Source organism: Pipistrellus hanaki (genome assembly GCF_964339955.1).
Source record: "Pipistrellus hanaki genome assembly, chromosome: X".
Lineage (NCBI taxonomy): Eukaryota > Metazoa > Chordata > Mammalia > Chiroptera > Vespertilionidae > Pipistrellus > Pipistrellus hanaki.
Genome location: NC_140524.1, coordinates 8,294,322 through 8,319,523, shown reverse-complemented (window position 1 = coordinate 8,319,523; position 25,202 = coordinate 8,294,322). Strand labels below are relative to the sequence as shown.

General features: G+C 43.6%; 1 protein-coding gene across 4 annotated transcripts in view; it reads right to left on the bottom strand.

Moving 5' to 3' along the window:
• Positions 1 to 16,231: 16,231 nt before the first annotated feature.
• GNL3L (G protein nucleolar 3 like) overlaps positions 16,232 to 25,202 on the bottom strand; it is a 37,415-nt gene continuing 28,444 nt past the window's right edge. For all 4 annotated transcript variants that reach the window (XM_084871075.1, XM_084871078.1, XM_084871076.1 and 1 more), the window contains 2 exons: positions 21,124 to 21,328; positions 16,232 to 19,190 (listed from right to left, as the gene is read on the bottom strand). In XM_084871075.1, the coding sequence (XP_084727201.1) occupies positions 19,108 to 19,190; positions 21,124 to 21,328 (288 nt within the window). In that variant the 3' untranslated portion in view covers positions 16,232 to 19,107. The remainder of the gene's footprint in view (positions 19,191 to 21,123; positions 21,329 to 25,202) is intronic.

Sequence of the window (25,202 nt, the reverse complement as noted above, 5' to 3'; positions counted from 1 at the left end):
AATCAATGTGTCTCTGTCACATTGATGTTCTCTCTCTCTCTCTCTCTCTCTCTCTCTCTCTCTCTCTCTCTCTCACAAAATCAATAAATATATCCTCAAGTGAGGGTATTTAAAAGTACACACACACACACACACACACTGGCCTCATACCTATACAAAAATGAACTCAAATGAATCACAGACCTAAATGTACGAGATAAAACTATAAAATTTTAGAAGAAAACATAGGGAAAAACCTTTATGGACTTGAGTTAAGCAAAATGCTCTTAAATATGACAACAAAGCATGAATAAACTGGATTTCTTTCAAATTTAAAATGATTGCACTTCAGAAGATACACTTAAGGAAATAAAAAGACAATCCATTGACTATGAGAAAATACTCGCAAATCATATTTCATATAAAGGACTTATATCTGCAATATATAAATAATGCTTACAATTCAACAATATGCAGACAGACAACCCCACTATATAAGTGAATAAACTATTTGTATAGACATTACATGAAAGACAAGCCAAGAATGGCTAATAAAAACGTGTGAAAATTCTCAACATCATTAGTCATAAGGGTAATGCAAATTAAACTACAATGAGCTGATACTGCACAGCTGCTAGAATTGCTATAATAAAGAAAATAGAGACTGGCTGTGGTGGCTCAGTGGTTGAGCATTGACCTATTCTGGTTCAAATCCCAGTCAGGGCACATGCCCAGTTGCGGGCTCGATTCCCAGTAGTGGGTGAGCAGGAGGCAGCTGATCAATGATTCTCTCTCCATCATTGATGTTTCTGTCTGTCTTTTCTTCCTCTCTGAAATCAATTTTTTAAAAAAAGAATATATATATATATATATACACAGACAATACCCCTAGCTGGTTTGGCTCAGCGGATAGTGTTGGCCTGCGGACTAGAGAGTCCCGGGTTCGATTCCAGCCAAGAGCACATAGCCGAGTTGTGGGCTTGATCCCCAGTGGGGGGCGGCATGCAGGGGGCAGATGACCAATGAATTCTCTCTCATCATTGATGTTTCTCTCTCTCCCTCTTCCTTCCTCTCTGAAATCAATATATATATTAAAACAATCACAAAAGTTTAATAGAATTTGAAGAAACTTTCATTCATTGCTGGTGGAAATGTAAAATAATGCAGCCTCTGGGAAATGGCTTGGCCATTTCCTAACAAGTTAAACAATTTTATCATATTTTGCAGCAACTCCACTCTTGGTAGCAAAACATGGAAAATAGAAACATATGTTCACTCAAATTTTGGGCATAAATGTTTATAGCAACATCACAATAGACACACTATGGAAAAAATTCAAGTATACATCATGCAGTGACTAAATAAATAAAATGTCATAGGGCCCTAAAATGGAGCATTATTCCACATTAAAAGAAAAGGACTACTGAAATATGCAACTTTTATGGAGGAACCTCAAAAATATTATGTTGAGAGAGCCCAAAGGCAAAAGACTGCATATAATATGATTTTATGTATATGAAATGTTTAGAAAAGGCAAATCTATTAGAGACAGAAACTAGGTTAATAGTTGGGAATTGGGATTAAGGGTTCATGGGCATAAGGGATTTGAGGGAGAATAATATGACTGTTCTATAAATGGACTGAGGTAATGAAACCACAATTCTGTAAATTTACTAAAAATCATGGTATTAGACATTTTTTATTTAAGTTGATATATAATATCACATTCATTTCAGGTATACAGTATAATGATTTAACATTTTATATTCCTTATATATGAGTTATGATCATCATACTAAGTCTAGTAATCACCTGTCACTTTGAAAAGTTATCACAAAATGATTATATTTCCCTTCATTTTTTTCACCCATCCCTCCCACCTCACTCTCCTCTGGCAACCATAAGTTTTTATGAGTCTTTTTGTTTCTTTTGTTTTTAGACTCCACATACAAATGAAATCATGTGGTATCTGTCTTTCTCTGCCTGACTTATTTCACTTAATATAATAATACCCTCTAGATCCATCCATATTATTGCAAATTGCAATATTTTGTTCTTTTTATTTTAAAAATATATATTTTTATTGATTTCAGAGAGGGAGAGGGATAGAGAGGAGATAGAAACATCAAATGATGAAAGAGAATCATTGATTGGCTGCCTCCGCACACCTCCCATTGAGAATCAAGCCTGAAACCAGGGCATGTGCCTTTGACCGGAATTGAACCTGTGACCCTTGAGTCTGCAGGTCAATGCTCTACCACTGAGCCAAACCAGCTAGGGCTATTTTGTTCTTTTTATTGCAGAGTAATATTTCATTGTATATATACTACATCTTCATTATCTATATTCATCTATCAATGAACACCTAAGTTGTTTCCATATCTTGGCTATTGTAAATACCATATTTTCCGGCGTATAAGACGACCCCCTAATTTTTACAGTTAAAACATAGGTTTAGGCCTATATTCGCTGTATAAGACTACCCCCCACTTCCGAGGCAACACCAGTTCTTTTTTTTAATAGACCACCTCTCTGACTCTGGCCAATCTGAGCAGGTTTTGTGTGTTCTAGTTTGATGTAGTCCCATTTGTTTTTGTTTTCGTTGCATTTGCTTGAGAGGACATATCCAGAAAGATAATACTAAGATTGATGTCAAAGAGTTTACTTCCTTTATTTTCTTCTAGGAGTTTCATGGTTTCAGGTTATACGTCTTTAAATCCATTGAGTTTATTATTGTAAATGGTGTAAGACCGTGATCCACATTCATTATTTGTATGTACTTCTGGGCTCTCTGTTCTGTTCCATTGATCTATGTGTCTGTTTGTTCTTCCAGTACCATACTGATTTGATTATTATAGCTTTGTAATGTAGCTTTAAATCCAGGAGCATGATAGTTCCAACTTTCTTCTTTTTTTAAATATATTTTATTGATTTTATTTATTTATTTATTTATTTTTTACAGAGAGGAAGGGAGAAGGATAGAAAGCTAGAAACATCGATGAGAAAGAAACATCCATCAGCTGCCTCCTCCACAGCCCCCACAGGGGATACGCAACCTTGGTACATCCCCTTGACCAGAATCGAACCTGAGACCCCTCAGTCTGCAGGCTGACGCTCTAGCCACTGAGCCAAACTGGTTTTGGCCCAACTTCTTCTTTCTCAAGATTGCTTTGGCTAGTCATGGACATTTGTGGTTCCATATAAATTTTAGGATTGTATTTTCTAGTTCTGAGAAGAATGCCATTGGTATTTTTTTTTAGGGATTGTATTGACTGTAGATTGCTTTGGGTAGTATGAATATTTAAATGATATTTATCTCTCCTATCCAGAAGCACAATATATCCATCCATTTATTTATGTCCTCTTCAAATTCTTTCTTTAGTAACCTATCGTTTTCAGAGCAAAAGCCTTTCACCTCCTTTGGTAAGTGTATTCCTAGGTACTTTATTCTTTTTGATGTGATTATAAATGTAGTCTGAATTTCTCCTTTGTCATAAGTGGATAAAAATGTGACAGATTTCTGTATATTAATTTTGTATTCTGCTACTTTGCTGAATTCACTTATCCTTATAATTTTGGGTGCAGCTTTGAGGGTTTTCTATATATAGTATATGTCATCTACATAGAGTGGCAGTTTTACAGATTCCTTTTTAATTTGAATGCTTCTTATTGCTTTTTCTTGTCAGAATGTATTGAATAAGAGTGATGGGAGTGGGTAACTTTTTCTTGCTCGTGATTTTAGAGGAAAAGCTTTCAAGTTTTCATCACTGAGTACAATGTTAAGTGTGGGTTTCACATATTATATTGAAGTAAGTTTCTTCTGTACCCACTTTGTTGAGAGTTTTCAATACAAATGAATGTTGAATTTTGTCAAATGCTTTTTCTGCATCTATTTAGAAAATCACATGAAATTTTTCCCTGGTTTTGTTGATGTGGTGTATCACATTGATTGATTTGTGGATACTTAAACATCCTTGCATATCTGGGATAAATCCTACTTGATCATGGCGTATAGTCTTTTTAATGTATTGTTGAATTCAGTTTGCTCATATTTTGTTGAGAATGTTTGCATCTATGTTCGTCAATCATATTGGGTTGTAATTTTCTTTTTTGTAGTGTCTATATCTGATTTTGGTATCATGGTAACGCTGGCCTTATAGAATGAGTTTGGAAGCATTCCTGCCGTTTTAATATTTTGGAATATTTTGAGAAGGATAGGTATTGATTCTTCTTTAAATGATCGAATTCAACTCTGAAGCCATCTGATTCTGCACTTTTGTTTGTTGGGAGTTTTTGTTTAATTACTGCTTCAATTTTGTTGCTAGTAATCTATCTGTTTAGGTTCTCTGTTTCTGCCTGGTCCCATCTTGGAAGGTTGCATTGATCGGCTGCCTCCTGTACACCCCACACTGGGGATAGAGCCTGCAGCTTGGGCATGTGCCCCCTGACTAGAAATGAACCCGGGACTCTTCAGTCTGCAGGTTGATGCTCTATCCACTGAGCCACACTGGCTGGACTGGAACTTAGTACATTTAGAGCAGTCAGAGGAGCTGACTGAGGGTCAAATATATCATGTCTGTATTGATTTTTTTATCTTTTTTATAACAAGTTTATGGTAAAATCTTTTAAAATAACATATGAATGTCTTAAAAGACAGTAAGAGAATCAATAGACTAGCTCCATCACCTACTGGTCGTGTTACCTTGGTCAAGTTAATCTCACTAAGCCTCAGTTTCTTCCTTTGTAAAATAAGGAAAAGTATGTTCACCTCAGAGAGCCAAAGAACAAACCTATGTAAAGAGTTGTTTGGATTAGGGCTCTTTTGGGTGCAAGAAACAAAAACCTAGTAGAGCTAGATCAAAAGTCAAAAATGCGCCCTGGCTGGCTTGGCTCAGTGGATAGAGCATTGGCCTGTGGACTGAAGGGTCCCAGGTTCGATTCCAGTCAAAGGCACATGCCCGGGTTGCGGGTTTGATCCCCAGTGGGGAGTGTGCAGGAGGCACCCAATCAATGGTTCTCTCTGATCACTGATGTTTCTATCTCTCTGTCCCTCTCCCTTCCTCTCTGAAATCAATAAAAACATATTTAAACAACAACAAGGAAGTCAAATATGTAAGAACTCATTAAGCCTGGAGCTGCAAGAAAATTCTGGATGAGGCCTGGGCCTCTGCTCTAGAGCTTTGCCATTTACATGGCTCATCGACACTACATGTCTGGCTTCTCTCTGCACATTCCCCCCACGCTCCTCACTCAACTCAGAATGTCAGCTTGCACTTCACCTGGTCCATAATGCCCACTTCTCATCAGCACCCTGGTCTACTGGACCTGTTGGCTCAACTCTCCACAACTAGCTGGCAACTTCTCTCTGGAGCTCTTATTTCACAATCCCAAAAGAGCAATCTGATTGGCCCGCCTCGTCTTTTCAAGTGGCTCATAAAGCTCACCGGTTGTGGGGCTGGCCTTGGATCAGGCTGTACCCATAGTTAGGTCTCACTTGACCATTCGGCAGAAGCTGTAAGTAGAACAGATTACCCCAGAGCGGGTGTAAGGATGGCAGGCAAGAAGTGATATTTCTGCCCTAACCGGTTTGGCTCAGTGGATAGAGCATGGGCCTGCGGACTGAAGGGTCCCAGGTTCGATTCCCGTCAAGGGCATGTACCTACTGGGGATGTGCAGAAGGCAGCTGGTCGATGTTACTCTCTCATTAATGTTTCTAGCTCTCTATCCCTCTCCCTTCCTCTCTGTAAAAAAAATCAATAAAAATGTATTAAAAGGGGTTTTTTTAAGTGATATTTCTGATGCGTGCATGTGGCAGAGGGATTGGCACATAGTAGGTGTTCAACAAATGGTCATAATTATTAACAGTCACATTATTCCACCTCTTACAGGAAGTCTTCTCAGAGCTCTCAAGCTTTCCAAACTTTCCCCCCAGAACAGAACACATGCTGCAATTAACAGAACACATCATCCAATTAAGAAAGCAATGAAATCCCCTCATTCAAGACAGACTTTTAAGGCCTCATCATTACGAAGTACTATGCTGGGCACTGGCAAGAGAGATACACAAATGAATCAGGCCCTTATCCTGGCCTCAAGGATCTTCCAGGACAGTGCAAGAGAAAAGGGGACTTAAGACATGAGATATTCAAAGATAGGGCGATCTGGGAGTTCACCGAAGGGCAGGCTATTGTTTATCCATATGTATGCCTGTCTCCTGGATACCTCCCCTTAGATGTCCCAGAGGCACCTCCAACCGAACATATTTAAAACTGATCTCATCTGTCCCCTCCCAAACATGGCCCTCTTCTCTGATTCCTTGTCTCAGTGAGGCAAGCTCAGCCACTCCAGTTGCCCAAGCTTGAAACCTGAGCTGCACCCGCTTACAATGTCAGCTGTTGCAGTTGCTAAAGTTGTCCCTGAACCTTTGGTGCGTGTTTGTCTTGCCCCAAAGGTCAGAACTAATAATAAACTGGAGCATTGCTGCAGGATGGAGACAGACAAGACCCGGAGCTCGCAAGGGTTGATTTCGGATTTGGCCTCTGGTGTCCATGGGTACACTACCTTTCAGGAAACCTGGTGGACAAGAGCCTAAAATATGTTGCTGCCGTTCTCCCAGGAATTCTGCTCCGAAAGCAATAACCACCCGCCTTCACTCAGCAACCAGAAAACCCTCCAAGCACAAAAGTATTCTCTGCAGGACTATTTTCTGATGGGCCAACACAAGAAAGTCGTCTTCATATCCAAAAAAGAGGGAAGGGTTAAGTGAATCGTGGCACAGCTGTCCGATGGAACATTCTACAACCATTACAGCTTGTAGAAGATGACGGCTGTGGAGATTCTATAGCAACAGGGAAAAATTATTATGCTGTAACTAAGGATACAGGGTTATGTGCACATTCCAATTGCAACAACGTAAAAACTGTGCGGGCTCAGGATCTGCTGGTGGACATTTATGTCTTATCTATGGGGGGAAAACACACACAAAAACCCTAAACTTTCTTTATGTAAACTATGAACATCTCTGAGTTTGTGTGTGTGTGTGTGTGTGTGTGTGTGTGTGCTTTGTTGTTTTTTGCTTGCTTTTTTTCATCTTTTCCATCAATCAGTCAACCGTCTTAATGATGTGTCTTTGTGTGTACCAGGCCCTACGTTAGGCGCTGGGGATTCAAACGTGAAATCACCCACGGTTCTTTTTCACTTGCAGGTTAGGACAAAAGAGGAAAGAGGGACAAAAATAAACGGTCTCAACATTGACGGGCCAGACTGTGGGTCCACTTGAGGACGTGTGCAGGCACGATCACCCCCTGGCGGCCACCTGACTCCCTGCCCTGGGGTGGCGCTAACTTCTTTCTAGGCAGCGATCCCCTTTCTAGGGGCCCCCAAGCCTGGGCTCAGTTCCCAGCGCGTCCTAGACTCCTCCCTCTCCCTCTTCTGGGACTCTCCATCTCTTAGTAGGCGCCTGGGTCCGGAATGGGTCCGGATCTAGCCCACATTCTACACTCCCCCAGGCTCCTCCCTCCCCCAAAGCCTCCTTCCCGCCCAGCTCGGCGGGATTACGTCATTCTCCCTGGTGCGCATGCGCCCCCACCACCGGCCAATCGGAGCGCCGCTGCAACAAGTGGGGCGGGGCTCCGGGCTCCGGAGTTCGTTCCTTTCCCTTTTCCAATGTTGTGAAAAGTGGCCATACACGCTTCGTAAGAGACGGATGGAGGCAAACTCGTGGTTCTGAGCTAGCAAAACCCAAGAAAAGCTTCGAACCCCAAAGCTCCGCTTGTGTCCCGCCTCCTCCCGAGATAGGCACCGCCCCTTTCTGACTCCGCCTCCCGCCTTCGAGCGTGGGAATTGAAGCCCCGCCCCGTGTGCGTCTTATTTGTCCACGGATGCACGGCGTGCACGTACACCGGGCGGGGCCAGCGGAAGGCTGATGCAATCTAGCCGGGCAGGAGGGGTGTTGGATGAGAGGGGGTCTGCGAGGGGAGAGGGATATTTCAGCCTGCTTAGTAATGCTAGCCATAGTGGAACCCTAATATGTTAGTAAAAGTTTGTGCCCTTTTTTGGACAGCTGGTTGATGGTGACTATTAAAAATTTTTAATGCATATATTCTATTGGCTCAGCCATTCCATTTCAATATACACACCCAGGACTCCTAGACCAGTGCATTAGAATCACCTAGAACAGTGGTCAGCAAACTCATTAGTCCACAGAGCCAAATATCAATAGGACAACGATTGACATTTCTTTTGAGAGCCACATTTTTTAAACTTAAACTTTTTCTAACTCCACTTCTTCAACATAGACTCGCCCAGGCCGTGATCTTTTGTGGAAGAGCCACACTCAAGGGGCCAAAGAGCCGCATGTGGCCTGCGAACCGCAGTTTGCAGACCACAGACCTAGGGGGCTTGTTAAAAATTTGGTTGTTGCAACCCACACACAGAGTTTCTCATTCAGTAGGTTTGGAATGGGGCCTGAGAGTTTGCATTTCTAACAAGTTTGGGGTAATGCTGATGCTAATTGGTTGGGGGAACGCACGCTTCCAGAACCTTTGATCTAGAGAGGGTAAAAAATTGCAAGGAAGTATGTATGAACAAGTATAAGCTTTGCTAGTTTGTTTGCAGTAATGAAACATTGAAAACATCACTAGGAAGGCTATTAGTTTAAAAATGGGCTATAACTCATCCTGGTTGATTTGGCTCAATGGTTAGAGCATTGGCCCTAGGACTGAAGGGTTGTGGGTTCGATTCCTAGTCAAGGACACATACCTCTGTTAGCACGTTTCATGCCCAAGGTTGTAGGTTTGATCCTGGCCCTGGTCAGGGAGGCAACAAATTCATGTGTCTCTCATTTCTTGTCTCTCTCTCTCTCTCTCTCTCTCTCTCTCTCTCTCTCTCTCTCTCTCTCTCTCTCTCTCTCTCTCTCTCTCCCCTTCTACTCTCTTTGAAAATCAATGGGGAAAATATCCTTGGGTGAGAACTTTTTTTTTTTAATGCACTATATCTTTATAAACTGATGTGGAAAGATATTGATGATGGTAGTGACAAGAATGATTATAGCGAATATTTATTAAGCACTTACACTGTCCCAGGCACTGTGCAAAGGATTTTACACTCAGTAACTTCTGCAGCAACGCTAGCTGGTATGTACCATGCCTAATTAACCCTATAGGTTCTGGCACCAAAGATCTTGTCGGTAAATGTGCGTGGCCTCATATAATCAGCCCCACCCCCATTTTGACGGATGAGACAACACAGACAAAAGAAGGCTCTAGGACAAGCATGTCAAACTCTAAGGCTAACACGGGCCAAATAAATGAGGCATGCGGCCCGCAGGCCACGAGTTTTACATGCTTGCTCTAGGAGCTCAGAGTAATGTATCCAGCAGGATTTCGGAAGGAGATAGAACCTGAAAGGTATGTAAGAAGTTTGCCAAATGAAAGGAAAATGTCATCTCAGACGAAATGAGCGAAACATGCATTCCAGACTTTAGGACTTCAAAGGCCAAACGACATTTTTAAACATTGTGAGGTGACCTCAGACGCTGGCGAGAATGTGGAGTAATAGGAACTCTCAGTCATTAGTTGTAGGAATGCACATGGTGCAGCCACTTTGAAAGATAAGCTATTTCTTACAAAACTGGAGAGGAGTGGAGGGGGGCAAAGAGGGAGGAATGAGAGACATCTGTAATACTCTCAACAACAAAATAAATTTTTTAAAGCTACATAACCTTAGCCAGTAGCTCAGTGGTTGGAGCATTGGCCCATGGACCAAAGGGTCACGGGTTCAATTCCAGGTCAAGGACACCTACCTCAGTTGCAGGTTCTCCAGCCCCAGGAGGGGCAAGTGCAAGAGGCAACCAATTGATCGATCTCTCTCTCTTACCCTCCCTTCCACTCTCTCTAGAAACCAATGGAAAAATACCTCAGCTCAGGATTTAAAACAACAACAACAAAAACTGAACATGCTGAAACCAGTTTGGTTCGGTGGATAGAGCATCAGCCTGCGGACTGAAAGGTCCCAGGTTCGATTCCAGTCAAGGGCATGTACCTTGGCTGCGGGCACATCCCCGGTGGGAGGTGTGCAGGAGACAGCTGATCGGTGTTTCTCTCTCATCAATGTTTCTAACTCCCTATCGCTCTCCCTTCCTCTCTGTAAAAAGTCAATAAAATACATATATTTAAAAAAAAAAAAAAAGAATCCTGTTAGGTCAGTTCACCCAGAATCCTCCCAGACTTGATATTTCCTCTTAGTAATTGTCTATCCACCAATGTACCCCCCAACTTGCTACTTAGCTATATATAAATCCCCACTTGTTCTGGTTGTATTCAGAATTGAGCCCAATTCTCTACTGGAGTCTCTCTTCCCATATTACAATAACTTTTTTTTCCTTTTTGTTTTATTAAGGTAATATATGTGTACGTATCTTACCATTGGCCCCCCAACCCCACTCCCATACATGCCCTCACCCCCCAGCATTTTGCGTCCATTGGTTATGCATATATGCATGCATACAAGTCCTTCGTTTGATCTCTTATCTCCCCCACCTCTCCCTAACCTTCCCGCTGTAATTTGACAGTCTGTTTGATGCTTTACTGCCTCTGTGTCTATCTTTTTGTTCACCAGTTTATAATGTTCTTTATTATCCATGAGTGAGATCATGTGGAATTTTTCTTTCATTGACTGGCTTATTTCACTTAGCATAATGTTCTCCAATTCCATCCAATTCCAAATGGTAAGAATTCCTTCTTTTTTATGGCAGCATAGTATTGCATTGTGTAGATGAACCATAGTTTTCTAATCCACTCATCTGCTGATAGGCACTTAGGCTGTTTCCAAATCTTAGCTATGGTGAGTTGTGCTGCTATGAACATAGGGGTGCATATGTCCTTTCTGATTGGTGTTTCTAGTTTCTTGGGATATATTCCTAGGAGTGGGATTACTAGGTCAAATGGGAGTTCCATTTTTTTTTTTTTTGAGGAAACTCCACCATATTGCAATAACTTATTGAATAAAATCTATCTTCACTGCTTTAACTTCTGTCTGGCTCTGGTTCTCATTAAGTTTTTGTTACCACAACTCGGATCTGGATCACAACCACCATCAGACCCTCAGGTAAGGCAACCAGGCCTCTCACCTCCAGTCTACTTGCTCATTTGGGTATCCAGTGGTGAGTCTGACACCAACCAAAACCCAGTGCTCCAGATAAAATGTCCACTGAAGCACAATGAGGATTTATTTTACTCTTGAGATTCTGCATATATGAGTATTCTAGAAACCCGGTTTACAATGTCAGTGAAGCAGAGGCCAGTTACAGTCCTAAGTCTTTCTGTTTGTAACAAGCTGGGTTAGAATGCTAAGAAAGTAGCTGTTTCTAGGTAGCTGGGGTAGAGTCTATTTGTAAGAGGCTAGTCTCTGTAAGGGAGAGAGCCTCGGTTAGAACCTCCGGATTCTCTGCAAGTATAAAGCTGCCAATACTCAATAACATGAGAGCTTTTCTATTGTTGACTATATGCGTCCCCACCAAGGCCCTAATGCTGTCCATTCTTCTTCTCACTGGCAAAACTTCACTAAAAACTCTAGTTTTATTGATTTTTTTGGAGAGGATAGAAGAGAAACATCAACTTGTTGTTCTATTTATTTATGCATTTATTGAGTGGGGTTTGAACCCACAACACTCTAACCAACTGAGCTACTCAGCCAGAGCTACTAAAAACTCTCTTGAGCCTGGCTGGCTTGGCTCAGTGGATAGAGCTTCGGTTTGCGGACTGAGGGTCCCGGGTTCAATTCTGGCCTGAGGCACATGCCTGGGTTGCAGCTCGATCCCCAGTGGGGGGTGTGTAGGAGGCAGCCGATCAGTGATTCTCTCTCATCATTAATGTTTCTCTCTCTGTTCCTCTCTCCTCTCTCTCTCTCTCTCTCTCTCTCTCTCTCTCTCTCTCTCCCCCTCCCTCCCTCTCTCTCTCTTCCTCTATTAAAACCAACAAAGAAATATATTTTTAAAAACACACTAGCTTATAATAAATAAATAAATATATATATGTAAATGAAGATAAATAAATAAATAAATAAAAACTTTCTTGAGCTACATTGGCCCAGATTAGTCCACCTACAGGAAGTGCTAGAGCAAAAAGGAACAAAAATCTAAGATGCACAATGGTCTGCTCTATTCTTTTGGTATGAAAAAGCCAAAACATCGCTAATTCAAACCTCATTCAGGCTATTGAGGTTCTTAAACAATGTTTTCAGAAAAATTCTCATGACCCAGTGAACCCCCTCCAGGCTCTTATTTATTTATTTATTTATTTATTTATTTATTTATTTATTTATTTATTTCAGAAAGGAAGGGAGAGGAGGAGAGGGAGAGAGGAAAGGAAGGAAAGAAGAATGAAGGGAAGGAAAGAGGGAGGAAGGGAGAGAAGGAAAGAGAAAGAGAAGGAAGGAGAGAGGGAGGGAAGGAGAGGAAGAAAGGGAAGGAAGGAGAGAGGGAGGGAGAAAGGGAAGAGATGAGAACATTAATGATGAGAGAGAATCATTAATCGGCTGCCTCCTGCACGCCTCCCACTGGGGACTGAGCCTGCAATCCGGGCACTTGACCAGGTATCAAACCCCGATCTCTTAGCTCACTGTTCAATGCTGAACCATTGGGAACACATTCTGTTAACAACTCCTTGTTTCCTGCTATACTTCCTTGGAGTCACCAAACTTTGCCTCTATCACAGCTCCTTAAAATATCTACAGGACCTCTTAAAATGCAACCCAGACTCCTTCTCAGTTCTACCACTTTCATACACCTGTTAGGAAGGGATCTCCTCATAAACTGGGGCATTAAAATTCACTGTACCCCTGAAGGACTCTGACTCCCCCCTTTCACATCTATGTAATGTTGTCTGACTTCCCTGAGTTCCTGTACTCTCTTCAACCTATTTGTATTTCACTGAAGATTTCAATCAACTATTAAATAGAATTCCCTCTTGTTTATGGACTAAAAACTCCACAGATATTAGATGTATATGGGAGGCAGATGTATAAGGTAAAGTAGATCATTAAAGTCAGAAGGATTTGAGGGGCTCTGCTAAATAATTCGTTTCATAAAACAAAGCCTTCTAGTCGCTACCACTAGTCCATGCAATGATCCTATCTTGACCATCTAAAGAGCAAAGTGGAAAGGAAACCAGGCCAAGATCCAGCAACAAAATTGTCAAATCCAGATTTCCCTTGGTGCCGAATCCTAATGCTATCCTGTCTGCTGTCCCTTCCCACATCCAATATTTCACAGTCATCTCTTTGTATTTGACTTTTTAAAATATTCCCCTTTGTAGCCGAGACCGGTTTGGCTCAATGGATAGAGCGTCGGCTTGGGGACTGAAGGGTCCCTGGTTCGATTCCGGTCAAGGGCATGTACCTTGGTTGCGGGCATATCCCCAGTAGGGGGTGTGCAAGAGGCAGCTGATCGATGACTCTCTCTTATCGATGTTTCTAACTCTCTCTCTCTCTCCCTTCCTCTCTATACAAAATCAATAAAATATATTAAATTTTTAAAAAAATAAATAAAAAAAAATAAAATAAAATATTCCCCTTTGTAGGTAATCTCAATACTTATCTGCCTACACCTGGGATAACCAGCAATATCCCTGGACTGTTATGCCCCAAGGATTTACCAAGGCAGTTAGCTACTTCTTGTGTACCCCAAATGCCAATTTGAGGCAACTTAAAATTACCAGGAGAGCCCTGGATAGTGTGGCTGAGTTGGTTGGGCATGGTCCCATGCACGGAAAGGTTGCCAGTTGTATTCCTGGGTTTCAGGCTCGATCCCCATTAAGGGGCATGCAGGAGGCAGCCAATCGATGTTTTGCTCCCACATGGAAGTTTCTCTCTCTCTCTCCCCCCCCCTCCCTTCCTCTTTCTAAAAAATCAATAAAAATGATTTCCAGGAGACTCCACTTTCATCACATATGTAGATGACTTCCTTCTATGTTGCAACAGTTAAGGCAATTTGGACACTGCATACCTTCTTATTGCACTAGCAGGAAAGGGCCACAAGGTGGCTAGAGAGAAAATTCCATTAATGTTCTCTGAGTCGTGATAGTTCAGCCATAAATAAAAGAGAACATCCCTGCCTTGTAGCTGATCTTAATGGGAAAGCTTCAAGATTCTCAGCATTAACGAGCCGTAAATTTCTCATAGGTAGTCTTCATCAAGTATTCCTGGTTTACTAAGTTTTTGTCATGAATCCGTGTTGAATTTGGTCACATGCTTTTTCTGCACCTTTTGCTACGATCATGTGATATTTCTTTTTTTAGGTAGTTGAAGTAATGGGTTTCACTTATTGATTTTTCAAATGTTGAAACAGCTTTCATGACTGACGTAATTCCCACTTAGTCATGGTATGTAATTCTTTTTATACATTGTTGGATTTGATTTGCTAATATTTCATTGGGGATTTCTATATCTGATAACCTAATTTAAAAAATAAAATTTAGGTGGCATCAACATCATGGTTGATTAAGAAGACCTCTCTTTGTATCTCCCTTTAAATTTTACAAGTTGAACTAAGATAATCCAACAAAGGTTTCTCTGTTCAACACATAAACATGAATAAGAGATACATGCATTGGCCGAGGCCGGCTTGGCTCAATGGATAGAGCGTCGGCTTGGGGATTGAAGGGTCCCGGGTTCGATTCCTGTCAAGGGCATGTACCTTGGTTGCGGGCATATCCCCAGTAGGGGGTGTGCAAGAGGCAGCTGGTCGATGACTCTCTCTCATCGATGTTTCTAACTATCTCTCTCCCTTCCTCTCTGTAAAAAATCAATAAAATATATTTTTTTTTAAAAAGAGAGATGCATGCATTGGGACATTTGAAGATAGGGATATCTGAATGAGTAGAAGAAGCAGGATGGGGGAAGAAAGGGGTTGATGTCCAGATGCATTTCGGCATCTGGAGCAGCCCAAGCTAACAAGGTAGCAATTGGAGCCGTTAGGCTGTTGCCGTCACACTCTAGCTTGGTGGAAGGTAAGAAGGGCAAAATCAGCCTCCATGCCTGAGAAGCTGGCTCCCTTTCCCCCATCTACATTGCAGCAGAAACCTATAGAAGCAGCAGAGCTGCATCCAAAAGCATAACAGTACCAGCAAGCCATTAGTCACGAGGAGGCAGTGTTACAGGTTCACAAACCTGACTTTCCCCCACACCATATCCCTCTATCATGGTGGTGGTGACCCAAGATCAAGGCAACCCAGACACAGCAAGGGCACCCACCGCAGGGCATACAGCAATTTCAAAAACACCCCCCTACCATGACCCTCGGGGGTGGTAACCAGCATAAGACAAAATCCTGCACTATGGCGCCATCTGCTGGAAAACAAAAAGAAGGCCAACTCTTATCAACCCACTGATAGGAGCAAAACTGTAAACAAGAAGAGTTCAGTACCTCAAATGCACAGGCAAAGACACAATCCATCAATTGCCATGGATAACCAAGGTAACATGATAACCCAGAAAGGAAAAGTCTCCAGAAACCAAACTCAGAGTCATGAATAAATAACAGTGATTTAAATAACAGTGAATTCAAAATTTGAGTTATAAAATCGGTGTTTTCTGATGGTCTTAGGCGACCCTGCTAGCGGTTCTCAACCTATGGGTCGCCTAAGGCCATCGGAAAACACAGATATTTACATTATGATTCATTAACAGTAGAAAAATTACAGTTATCAAATAGCATCGAAAGTAATTTTATGGTTGGGGGTCACCACATGAGGTATTAAAGGGTCGTGGCATTAGGAAGGTTGAGAACCACTGCTATAGACTGTATAATTCTACTTACATGACATTCTCCACAAGACAAAACTATAAGGGAAAGAACAAATCAGGGCTGCCAGGAGTTAGGGGTAGGGAGGCTTTTACGATATGGCAGCAGGAATGAATTTGGCAGTGGTCAGAGGGTAGTGGAACTGTTCTATACCTTGTATTGTCAAAACTTATAGAGCGAATTTTATTCTATGCAAAAAAATTTTAAATAAAAATGTAAAACCTATAAAATCAGCCTACATGCTGTATGATTCTTTTTCCATGGCATTCATACTAAAGCAAAACTATAGGGACAGAAACAAATAAGTGGTTCCCAGAATCTGAGGGTGAGAGTGGGGGTTGAGTACAAAGGGGCCTGAACTTTGGGGGTGATGTAACTATTGCATATCTCAATTGAGATGCTAGTTCACTATTGGGTACATTGTGCGAACTCATAGAACTGATAAACTTCTAAATATTTTTAAATTTTATTTTTCTATTACAGTTGACATACAATAATAGTTTCAGGTGCGTAACATCATGATTAGACATTTATACAACTTATGAAGTGATCACCCTTATAAGCCTCATACTCATCTGACACCATACATAAGTTAACACGATATTCCCTGTGCTGTACTTTACATCCCCGTGACTATTTTTATGCTGGCAATTCATTGATTGAATATAAATTATATATATACTAGAGACCCAGTGCATGAAATTTGTGCACTTGTAGGGGGTGGTCCCCTCAGCCAGGCCTGTGCCCTTTCACAGGCCGGGAGCCATCAGCAGGACATCTTTAGCGCTGCTGCAGAGGCAGGTGAGGCTCCAGCCACCACCTCTGCACTAGCCAGTCATGAGCCCAGCTTCTGGCTGAGCAGTGATCCCCTGTGGGAGTGCACTACCCACCAGGAGGCAGCTCCTGAGTTGAGCACCTGCCCCCTGATGGTAAGTGTCATAGCAACCAGTTGCTCCACCAGCTGATTTGCATATTAGCCTTTTATTACTACATATAGGATTCTAAAAGAGGGAGGGGGGACTCAATAAATTGTTTTAAAAAACTTGATATGCTATAGAGAATCAAGAGTCGCATATTCTCAACTCAACAATGATTATAGTTCTGATTTGGGCCAATTTCTGTTCCCATGCTGTTTCTTAGTCAAGATACCGCCTATTTCTAGTACTTAGTAACCAGCATCTCCTAGGAGTTCTAGAAAATATGTTAAATGCTAAATTATGAAATGCCAAATGGTTATAAAATGGCCTTAGCTGTCCTGCCACCCCAATTTTTCATTGTAACATACATCCACCAGGAGAGTCTGATAACAAGACAGTGTGAAATAAGCTGTACCTCATCCAAGACTCAGTGAAATGACAGAAGGACCCTATTTTTAAAAATACCAAAAAAGAATATATTTAAAGGGTTGAGATCAGAGGCTGCACACAGCAGGTGCTTAATGGATGCTAAGGAGGCAGAACAATGCAGAGAACATGGCCTGCTGCAGGTTACCACACCTGGGTTCCAATGGGCACTACCACTTAATGTCTTGGGTGTCCTGACAGCTACATGAGCCTGTTTTTTGTTTTTGTTTTTCCTACGTGGGGAGACTAATCCCTTCCTGGCAGAGCAGTATTGAGGGTTGATGGAGGGGAACAGGTTTCCAGGGTTTGGGAGTTTGTGCTCAAGCAGTACATAATTCTCTGCCCTGGCTGCTCCAGGACTCAGGAGCGGCCTGCGCTTCCCTGTTAATCAGCCTGCAGCCAAGGGCTCACCAATCCTTCCTACGGTCCCTAGGATTTGAATAGGTAAATTTGGGGGTGACAGCATGAGAGGCAAGGCTAAGATATGGCTCTGGGTCCAGAGATGGTGTAGAAGTTTGAGGTGGGGGGCAGGGCCAAGACTGAAGCATTGTAATGCCCATTCCCTTCAAGTGTCCAGTCTCAGGTAGATGGCTGGGAACTGAAGTCTCGTGCCTAACCCAACACATGGAATAAAGATGGCATTTCTGCTGCCATCATCCACCAAGTCCCTTTACGAGGGCCCCTGATACTGCTTGGGCTTCTCTGACCTTGTCTGTCCCCAAAGGAGGTGGCTTATTATATTTTAACTAGAAGCCTGATGCATGAAGATTCCTGCTAGAACGGACCTTCCTTTCCCCAGCTACCAGCACCACCTTTCCACTCTGGCCGAGCCCCAGAGCCACCTCTTTCTGCTCCAGTCCCGCCTTCCCATGCTGCCCAGAGACCCTGAGAGACTGGGGGTGGGGAGGAACACCTGCATCATCGCCATGGTGACGCAAGTGTCCCACCTGCCCCTGGTCGCTTGGAGCCTCTGTATGCAAATTAACCACCATCTTTGTTGGGTTAATTTGCGTATCACTCCTAATTGGCTGGTGGGTGAAGTGGAGGTATGGTCAATTTACATGTTTGTCTATTATTAGGTAAGATGGAGTATAATGACTTTGGAAACCAGAAAAGGAGTTGGATGGTGCACCCCCAATTGACACCTGTCTTGAGGATGCAGCCTGTGAATAAATGGTACTAGAACCCTTTTGAATGACAGAATTCAAAGGCCAGTGTTGGATGAGCCATGGTCATACAAGGGTGGGGCCCACCCAGAATGCTTCAGTCCAAGGGATTCCTCCAACTCAGTCTGCCCAGAAATGCCCTAAGGTGAGATTTGCACACCTAACTGCCTTACCAACAGGTGCCTTGTTTTCCCTTTGTGTGATCAAGGTGGCACTTAGGCTTCAGCACCAGCCAGGATTGTGTGTTGTCCCCTTCCTCTGTCCTATGTCCAGGGCCTTCCAGACACAGAAGGCTCATTGCTGTTCACTCTGTTGCCACTGCAACCCAGGTGAGGATCTGTGGATTTGGGTGAAAGATGCGTGGCCTGCAGTCCTTTGTGGGAAATGTCTTGCAGCCGAGTTCTGTTGTAGATGGTAAAGAAATCATCACCATCCAGGGACCACCAGGTCTACCAGCAGCCTACCCTCTAGTTGCATGCTTAGCTGTCCCAGAGAATTTGGTGAGGGGTTGGTCCCCCTCCATCCTCAAGCAACCCAACTATAGGGTGGGGATAAACTGTTAGCATCAGATGTCATGATCATTTACTTCTCTAGTCAACTATGATGGGAGCTAAATAAAAGGCATTGGATGGCCAGTTCCAGCCGCTTGGGACCCTTTGTCTTCCCTGGAGAATGAAGGGAATAATGTGGGGGAGGTATGGTGGAGGGATTCTTTTCATGTGCATGTGCTTCAGGGAGAAGCAAACCATTTTTTTTTCATCTGTATCCCCCATCGCACTGGAACTGGCACTTGGAGAGTGGAGGGGATGAGATCAGCTGGTCAGTCACCATCACTGTCATCAGTGCTGCCAGAGAGGTCGAGGGCAGACATCATGGAATCGGACAGCTTACTGGCGAGTTTATCTGCAGATGGAGAAATACAGGCAGTCATTCGGTGGCCTGCAGGAGCTAGCCTACATTGACCTCGGTCTGCACCAAGCTCCAAAACTGGCTCGCTTACCCCCTAACACTACACAGAACACCCAGTGGGCTGCTAACAGCCATTGCTCAACCTCTGAGGCAGATCCATTTGTCTACGTGTGAAATGATCACTCCAACACATCTTCCATCTTAGAATGTGACTCACTGGGCTCCAAGCATTTTTATTCCTTCCCAGTGTCAAAATATCCATTTCCTTTTACTGTGTTGAACCTCCTAGCACTCTGTCACCACCCTCAAAGTTCTCACAGCAAAGGGACAATAGGTACACTGAGCATGAATTCTCACCTCCTATTGTCACACCCTATTGTTCCTCTGGAAAGCCTTCTCTAACCACCCTTATCCAAGTACCACCTCCAGACTGAGTGTCTTCATAGTGATCACTCTGTGTTGCCAACACCTGTTTTCTTGTTTCCTCCTCACTCCCCAATAAGACCAGGAGTCCCAGGGCAATCCACCTCTGGATTCCCAGGCCTCAGTGTGGAACCAGGCCAAGAGTGAATGGGTAGGAACACAGTCTAGTTCAAAGAACAGAACTTATGGGGTCAATCAATCCTAGGCTTTCATTTTGGCGCCATTAAATACTAGTTGTCTTGCCTTGAGTGTGTCACTTAAGGTCTCTGAGGCTCAGCTTCCTCACTTACCAAATGTGGGTAAGACTTTTACAATGGGTTAGTGAAGACTGGCATAGCATGAAGACAAAAATGGGCCAGCCACACAACTGTCCACCACTAAAATGAAGAATTTCTTTTGTGAGTTGACATGGAAATATCTCTAATATGTATTAAACAGAAAGTGAAGTATTTGTATAGAAAAAGAGAATAAAGAATATATAGATGTTTGCCTGTGTACCTATCTCAGGAACGAGATACAAGGAATTAACTGGGCCCGGCTGGTGTGGCTCAGGGGTTGAGTGTGGACCCATGTAACAAGAGGTAACCAGTTCAATCAGAGCACAGGCCTGGGTTATGGGCTTGATCCCCAAAAGAGGGCATGCAGGAGGCAACCAATCAATGTCTCTCTTTGATGTTTCCATATCATTGATATTTCTATCTCTCTTTCTACCTGTGTTTTCCTCTCTCTCTAAAATCAATAAAACATTTAATAAAAAAAATTAACTGGTGGCCGCTGGGAGGAGGCCTGGCTGATTAGGGCAGAGGTCGGCAAACTGCGGCTCGAAAGCCACATGTGGCTCTTTGGCCCCTTGAGTGTGGCTCTTCCACAAAATACCATGGCCTGGGCGAGTCTATTTTGAAGAAGTGGCACTAGAATAAGTTTTAATAAGTTGGTTCTCAAAAGAAATTTCAATTGTTGTACTGTTGATATTTGGCTCTGCTGACTAATGAGTTTGCCGACCACTGGACTAGGGGATTGGTAAGAGAGAGACATTTTATCGTATATCTTTTTATGCCTTTCGGATTTTGAGTACAATGCCTATTGATAAAGTAATCATTATATATAGCCTATAAGCTTCCTAATACATAGAAAGCAGCTGATAAATAAATGGTGGTTATTTGATACACAAACTAGGCCAGTGTTCTCCAAGTGTGGTCCCCAGACGAGTACTAAAAGCATCTTGGAAGCAGTAAGAATCACGAATTCTCAGTCCCCATGGCCAACCTATTCAATTAGTAACTCTAGAGACAGGTCCCCCGAAATCTGTTTTAACAAGCCCCCAGGCAATTCTAATATGAGCTAGATTTTGAGAACCACTGTGCCTATAAGTGAGCCTCCTAACCCATCCCTGCCCCTAACCCTTGCGTAGGGCTGGATACATGGGGGTGCTCACTTAGGAGGCCCTAGTCAAGGCTCCAGGTGAGCCCTTTCTGGTCACAGGGGGCTAGTCAGGTGTCCCCACCTGAACGCTTCTGCATCTTCTTCTTATTCTTCAGAGCGCATGCCAGGGCCTGGCCCTGCTGCAGGGGGTCTGTCTCCAGGATCTTCTGTACCATCGGGCGACGGTCCACTGGGCAGATGCTCCTGGGGTATGAGTCTGCATTGCGCTTAGCCCACGCCTTCTGATGGCCATTCGAATTCATGCAATATTCAGTGAACTCTCCATTCTGGTGAGACAGAGGACAGCAGTGAGTTCTGGACCCCCAAAGTGCCTGCAAAAACCTCTGCAGAAGAGGCAGGGTAAGAACAAGTTGCCCGGAGCCACGCAGAACTAAGCTCCAAGTCTGGGTCCACCACTGACTAGCAGGTGCCTAGTTAACCTCTCAGCCACAGCCTGATCGCCTGTCAAATGGGGGTGGATAATGAGTAGCTTGCATGGCTTTCACAAGGAGGAAATGAAAAGGTAGAGGTACTTGATCAGTGACATTTGTGTTACAATGTTTCTTTGCTCGAGGGACCCTTCAAGGTCTTAGTCAATGTAACAAATATTTCCTGACACCTATTTTGTGCCCAGCTGTGTAGGGACATGCTGGAGAAATGAGCCAGATATAGCCCCATCTTTGGGAAACAATCAGACTAAAAAGGTTACAACCAACCATGCAAGACAGAGTGTGGTAAGTGCCCACCAGAGAGACACAGTGTAAATGACAGAGGTTGAGGGTATGGTGGTGGTCAACACACTTCTGATAGGAATTATTTCAGAATGAACACTGGAAAAGCACAGAATATAACTGGGCACCCAAAAGGGTGTCTGTTGGGTTGAATTGAAGATACATGTGGGGAGGAGGCCTGGAGGGGGTCAGTGGGTGAAAAAGGGGACATGTAACCGTTTCAACAATAAAGAATCTACACTAATAAAAAAAACACATGCAAATTGACCATCACTCCGCTACACACACCAGCCAATCAGTAGGGAATATGCAAATCAGAAGGCCAAAGATGGTAGCCCCCCAGCTGCTCCAAGCACGAAGTGGCCAGGCAGGGCAGGACACCCACTATGGCGCACAAAGGGATCTACAGGAGCGGCACTCCAGCCGCAGCGAAGATGAAGACTACAGACTCTGGAATCTGCAACAAAGATGAAGATGGCAGACTCCAGGCTGAGCAAAGGCCTGGGTACTGGGTGCCAGAGGAAAACTGGTGCTGGAAGCCAAGGGAAGGAAGGCCTATTGCATGAATCTCTTCATGCAGCGGGCCTCTAGTTATTTCATAATAAACTAACATAAAAGAAGATACATGTAGGCAGTAAAAGCTAATGATAGAAAGCTCACTATGTCAGACAGGTACCATTCTAAGTATACATATAATGTGTATGTGTACAACAGATATATGTACATGTATACATGTATACATACCTATTAACCCATTTAATCCTTACAACAATGCTAGAAAAACAAGGGCATGTATGACTACCTGCTACACTACAATGGGGAAAAGGCCAGGCTACCGAGCACACTGTGTAACTCTGGTGTCGTGGGGGCGGGGGACACCATTCACAGTACAGCACACCTAAATGGCATCCCCCAGAGGCAGGCAATAGAGTGGCCCCAAGCCTGAGCCAGGAGGTTACCGTAAAGAATGGGGACCTACCACAGGTCCCTGAGGGAAAATGGTATGCTATGGGGCTTAGGGGCTCAGTGGGAAACATTATCAGGGGATGACCTTAAGCACACAACTTGATACTAATGTTCCTGTAAGCACCAGGGGAACCTTTGAAACTAAGTGAGGATGGGATGGTGTGAAATCCTGCCACTGCCCTAGTGCAGGCCTCATTATCTCTTAAAAGTCCAGGTGAGCCGAAACCGGTTTGGCTCAGTGGTAGAGCGTCGGTCTGCGGACTGAAGGGTCCCAGGTTCGATTCCGGTCAGGGGCATGTACGTTGGTTGCGGGCACATCCCCAGTAGGGGGTGTGCAAGAGGCAGCTGGTCGATGTTTCTCTCTCATCGACGTTTCTAGCTCTCTATCTCTCTCCCTTCCTCTCTATAAAGAAATCAATAAAATATATATTTTTAAAAAATAAAAAATAAAAGTCCAGGTGAGCCGAAACCGGCTTGGCTAGTGGTAGAGCGTCGGTCTGCGGACTGAAGGGTCCCAGGTTCGATTCCGGTCAGGGGCATGTACATTGGTTGCAGGCACATCCCCGGTGGGGGGTGTGCAGGAGGCAGCTGGTCGATGTTTCTCTCTCATCGACATTTCTAGCTCTCTATCTCTCTCCCTTCTTCTCTGTAAAAACAAACAAACAAACAAAAAAAAACAATAAAATATATTTTTTTTTTTTTTAAAAAAAGAGTCCAGGTGACAGCTTCATTCCTGTACTCCCTGCCTCCACCTTGGGCCCTTGGTTTCTAATCTGATTTTTACCCCACCTGCCAGAGTAATGTTCTGATATACAAACCTGACCATGGTGCTTAAGAAACCTTTCCAGATATTATGTAGCCATCAAAAATAAAGGACAGGCCGAGACCGGTTTGGCTCAATGGATAGAGCATCGGCTTGGGAACTGAAGGGTCCCGGGTTCAATTCTGGTCAAGGGCATGTACATTGGTTGCGGGCACATGCCCGGTAGGGGGTGTGCAGGAGGCAGCTGATCAATGATTCTCTCTCATTGATGTTTCTAACTCTCTATCCCTCTCTCTTCCTCTCTGTAAAAAATCAATAAAATATATATATATTTAAAAAATAAAAAAATAAATAAATAAATAAAGGACAGCTCTTGGCCCTGGCTGGTATGGCTCAGTTGCTTGGATACAGTTCCAAACAACTAAAGGTGGCGGGTTCCATTCCGGTCAGGGCACATACCTAGGTTGAGGGCTCAATCCCCGGTTGGTCATGGTGCATATGGGAGGCAACTGATTAATGTTTCTCTGTCACATCGATGTCTCTCTCTCAACTCTCAGTCCCTCCCTCACTCTCTCTCCTCATATCCCTTTCCTCTCCCTTCCCCTTCCCATCTCTAAAAAAAATCAACAAAAAATAACCTCGGGTGAGGATTAAAAATAAATAAATGATAGCTCTATGAAGTAATCATGTGGGACAATCTACAAGATGAATTTGTAAGTGAAATAAGCAAAGTGGAAAGCAATATGAATAGCATAATACCCTGTTTCCCTGAAAATAAGACAGTGTCTTATATTAATTTTTTCTCCCAAAGTTGCGCTAGGTCTTATTTTTCGGGGATGTCTTATCTTTCCATGCGCTAGGTCTTATTTTCGGAGGATGTCTTATTTTCGGGGAAACACGGTAGTTAATCGGGGTAAACATTTTGGAAAGGATAAACATTCTTACCTGTGTATAGGTCTAAGATTTTTTTTTTTTTTTTTTAGTATAGCAGTCATGGTAGTGTGCAAGCACAGGAAAGGCAAACTTGACCTAGCCTAAAGGTTTAGGAAAGGCTTCCTGAAAGGAATAGTTAGCCTGAAATAGGTACTAGAAAGGAAGGGAAAGGGAGAAAGAGAAACAAACGTCAATGATATGCCCTAGCTGGTTTGGTTCAGTGGATAGAGCGTCGGCCTATGGGCTGAAGGATCCCAAGTTAGATTCTGGTCAGGGCACATGCCTGGGTTGTGGGCTCAATCCCCAATGGGGGGCATGCAGGAGGCAGCCGATCAATGATTCTCTTTCATTAATGGTTCTCTCTCTCCCTCTCACTTCCTCTCTGCAATCAATCTACATTAATAAAAGAGAAATATGCAAATTGACTGTACCTCCGCAACAACCACAAGCCAATCAGGAGTACGCAAATTAACCCAATAAAGATGGCAGATTAATTTGCATATGCAGGCACCTACCAGCCAGGGGCAGGGTGGTGCCAAGTAGCCTAGGTCCCAGGGACGGGCACCAAGAAGCCTCCCGGGACCATCACTGGCCTCAGGAGGCGAGAGTGGCCCTGCCCGCAGCCTCCCGGGGCCATTGCGGGCCTGGAAGGCGAGGGTGGGCACACCAAGCCAAACCCACAGCCTCCAGGGACCATCACCAGGCCCGGGAGGCGAGGGTGGCCCCGCCCGCAGCAGCCCGCAGTCTCCCTGGGCCATCACTGGGCCT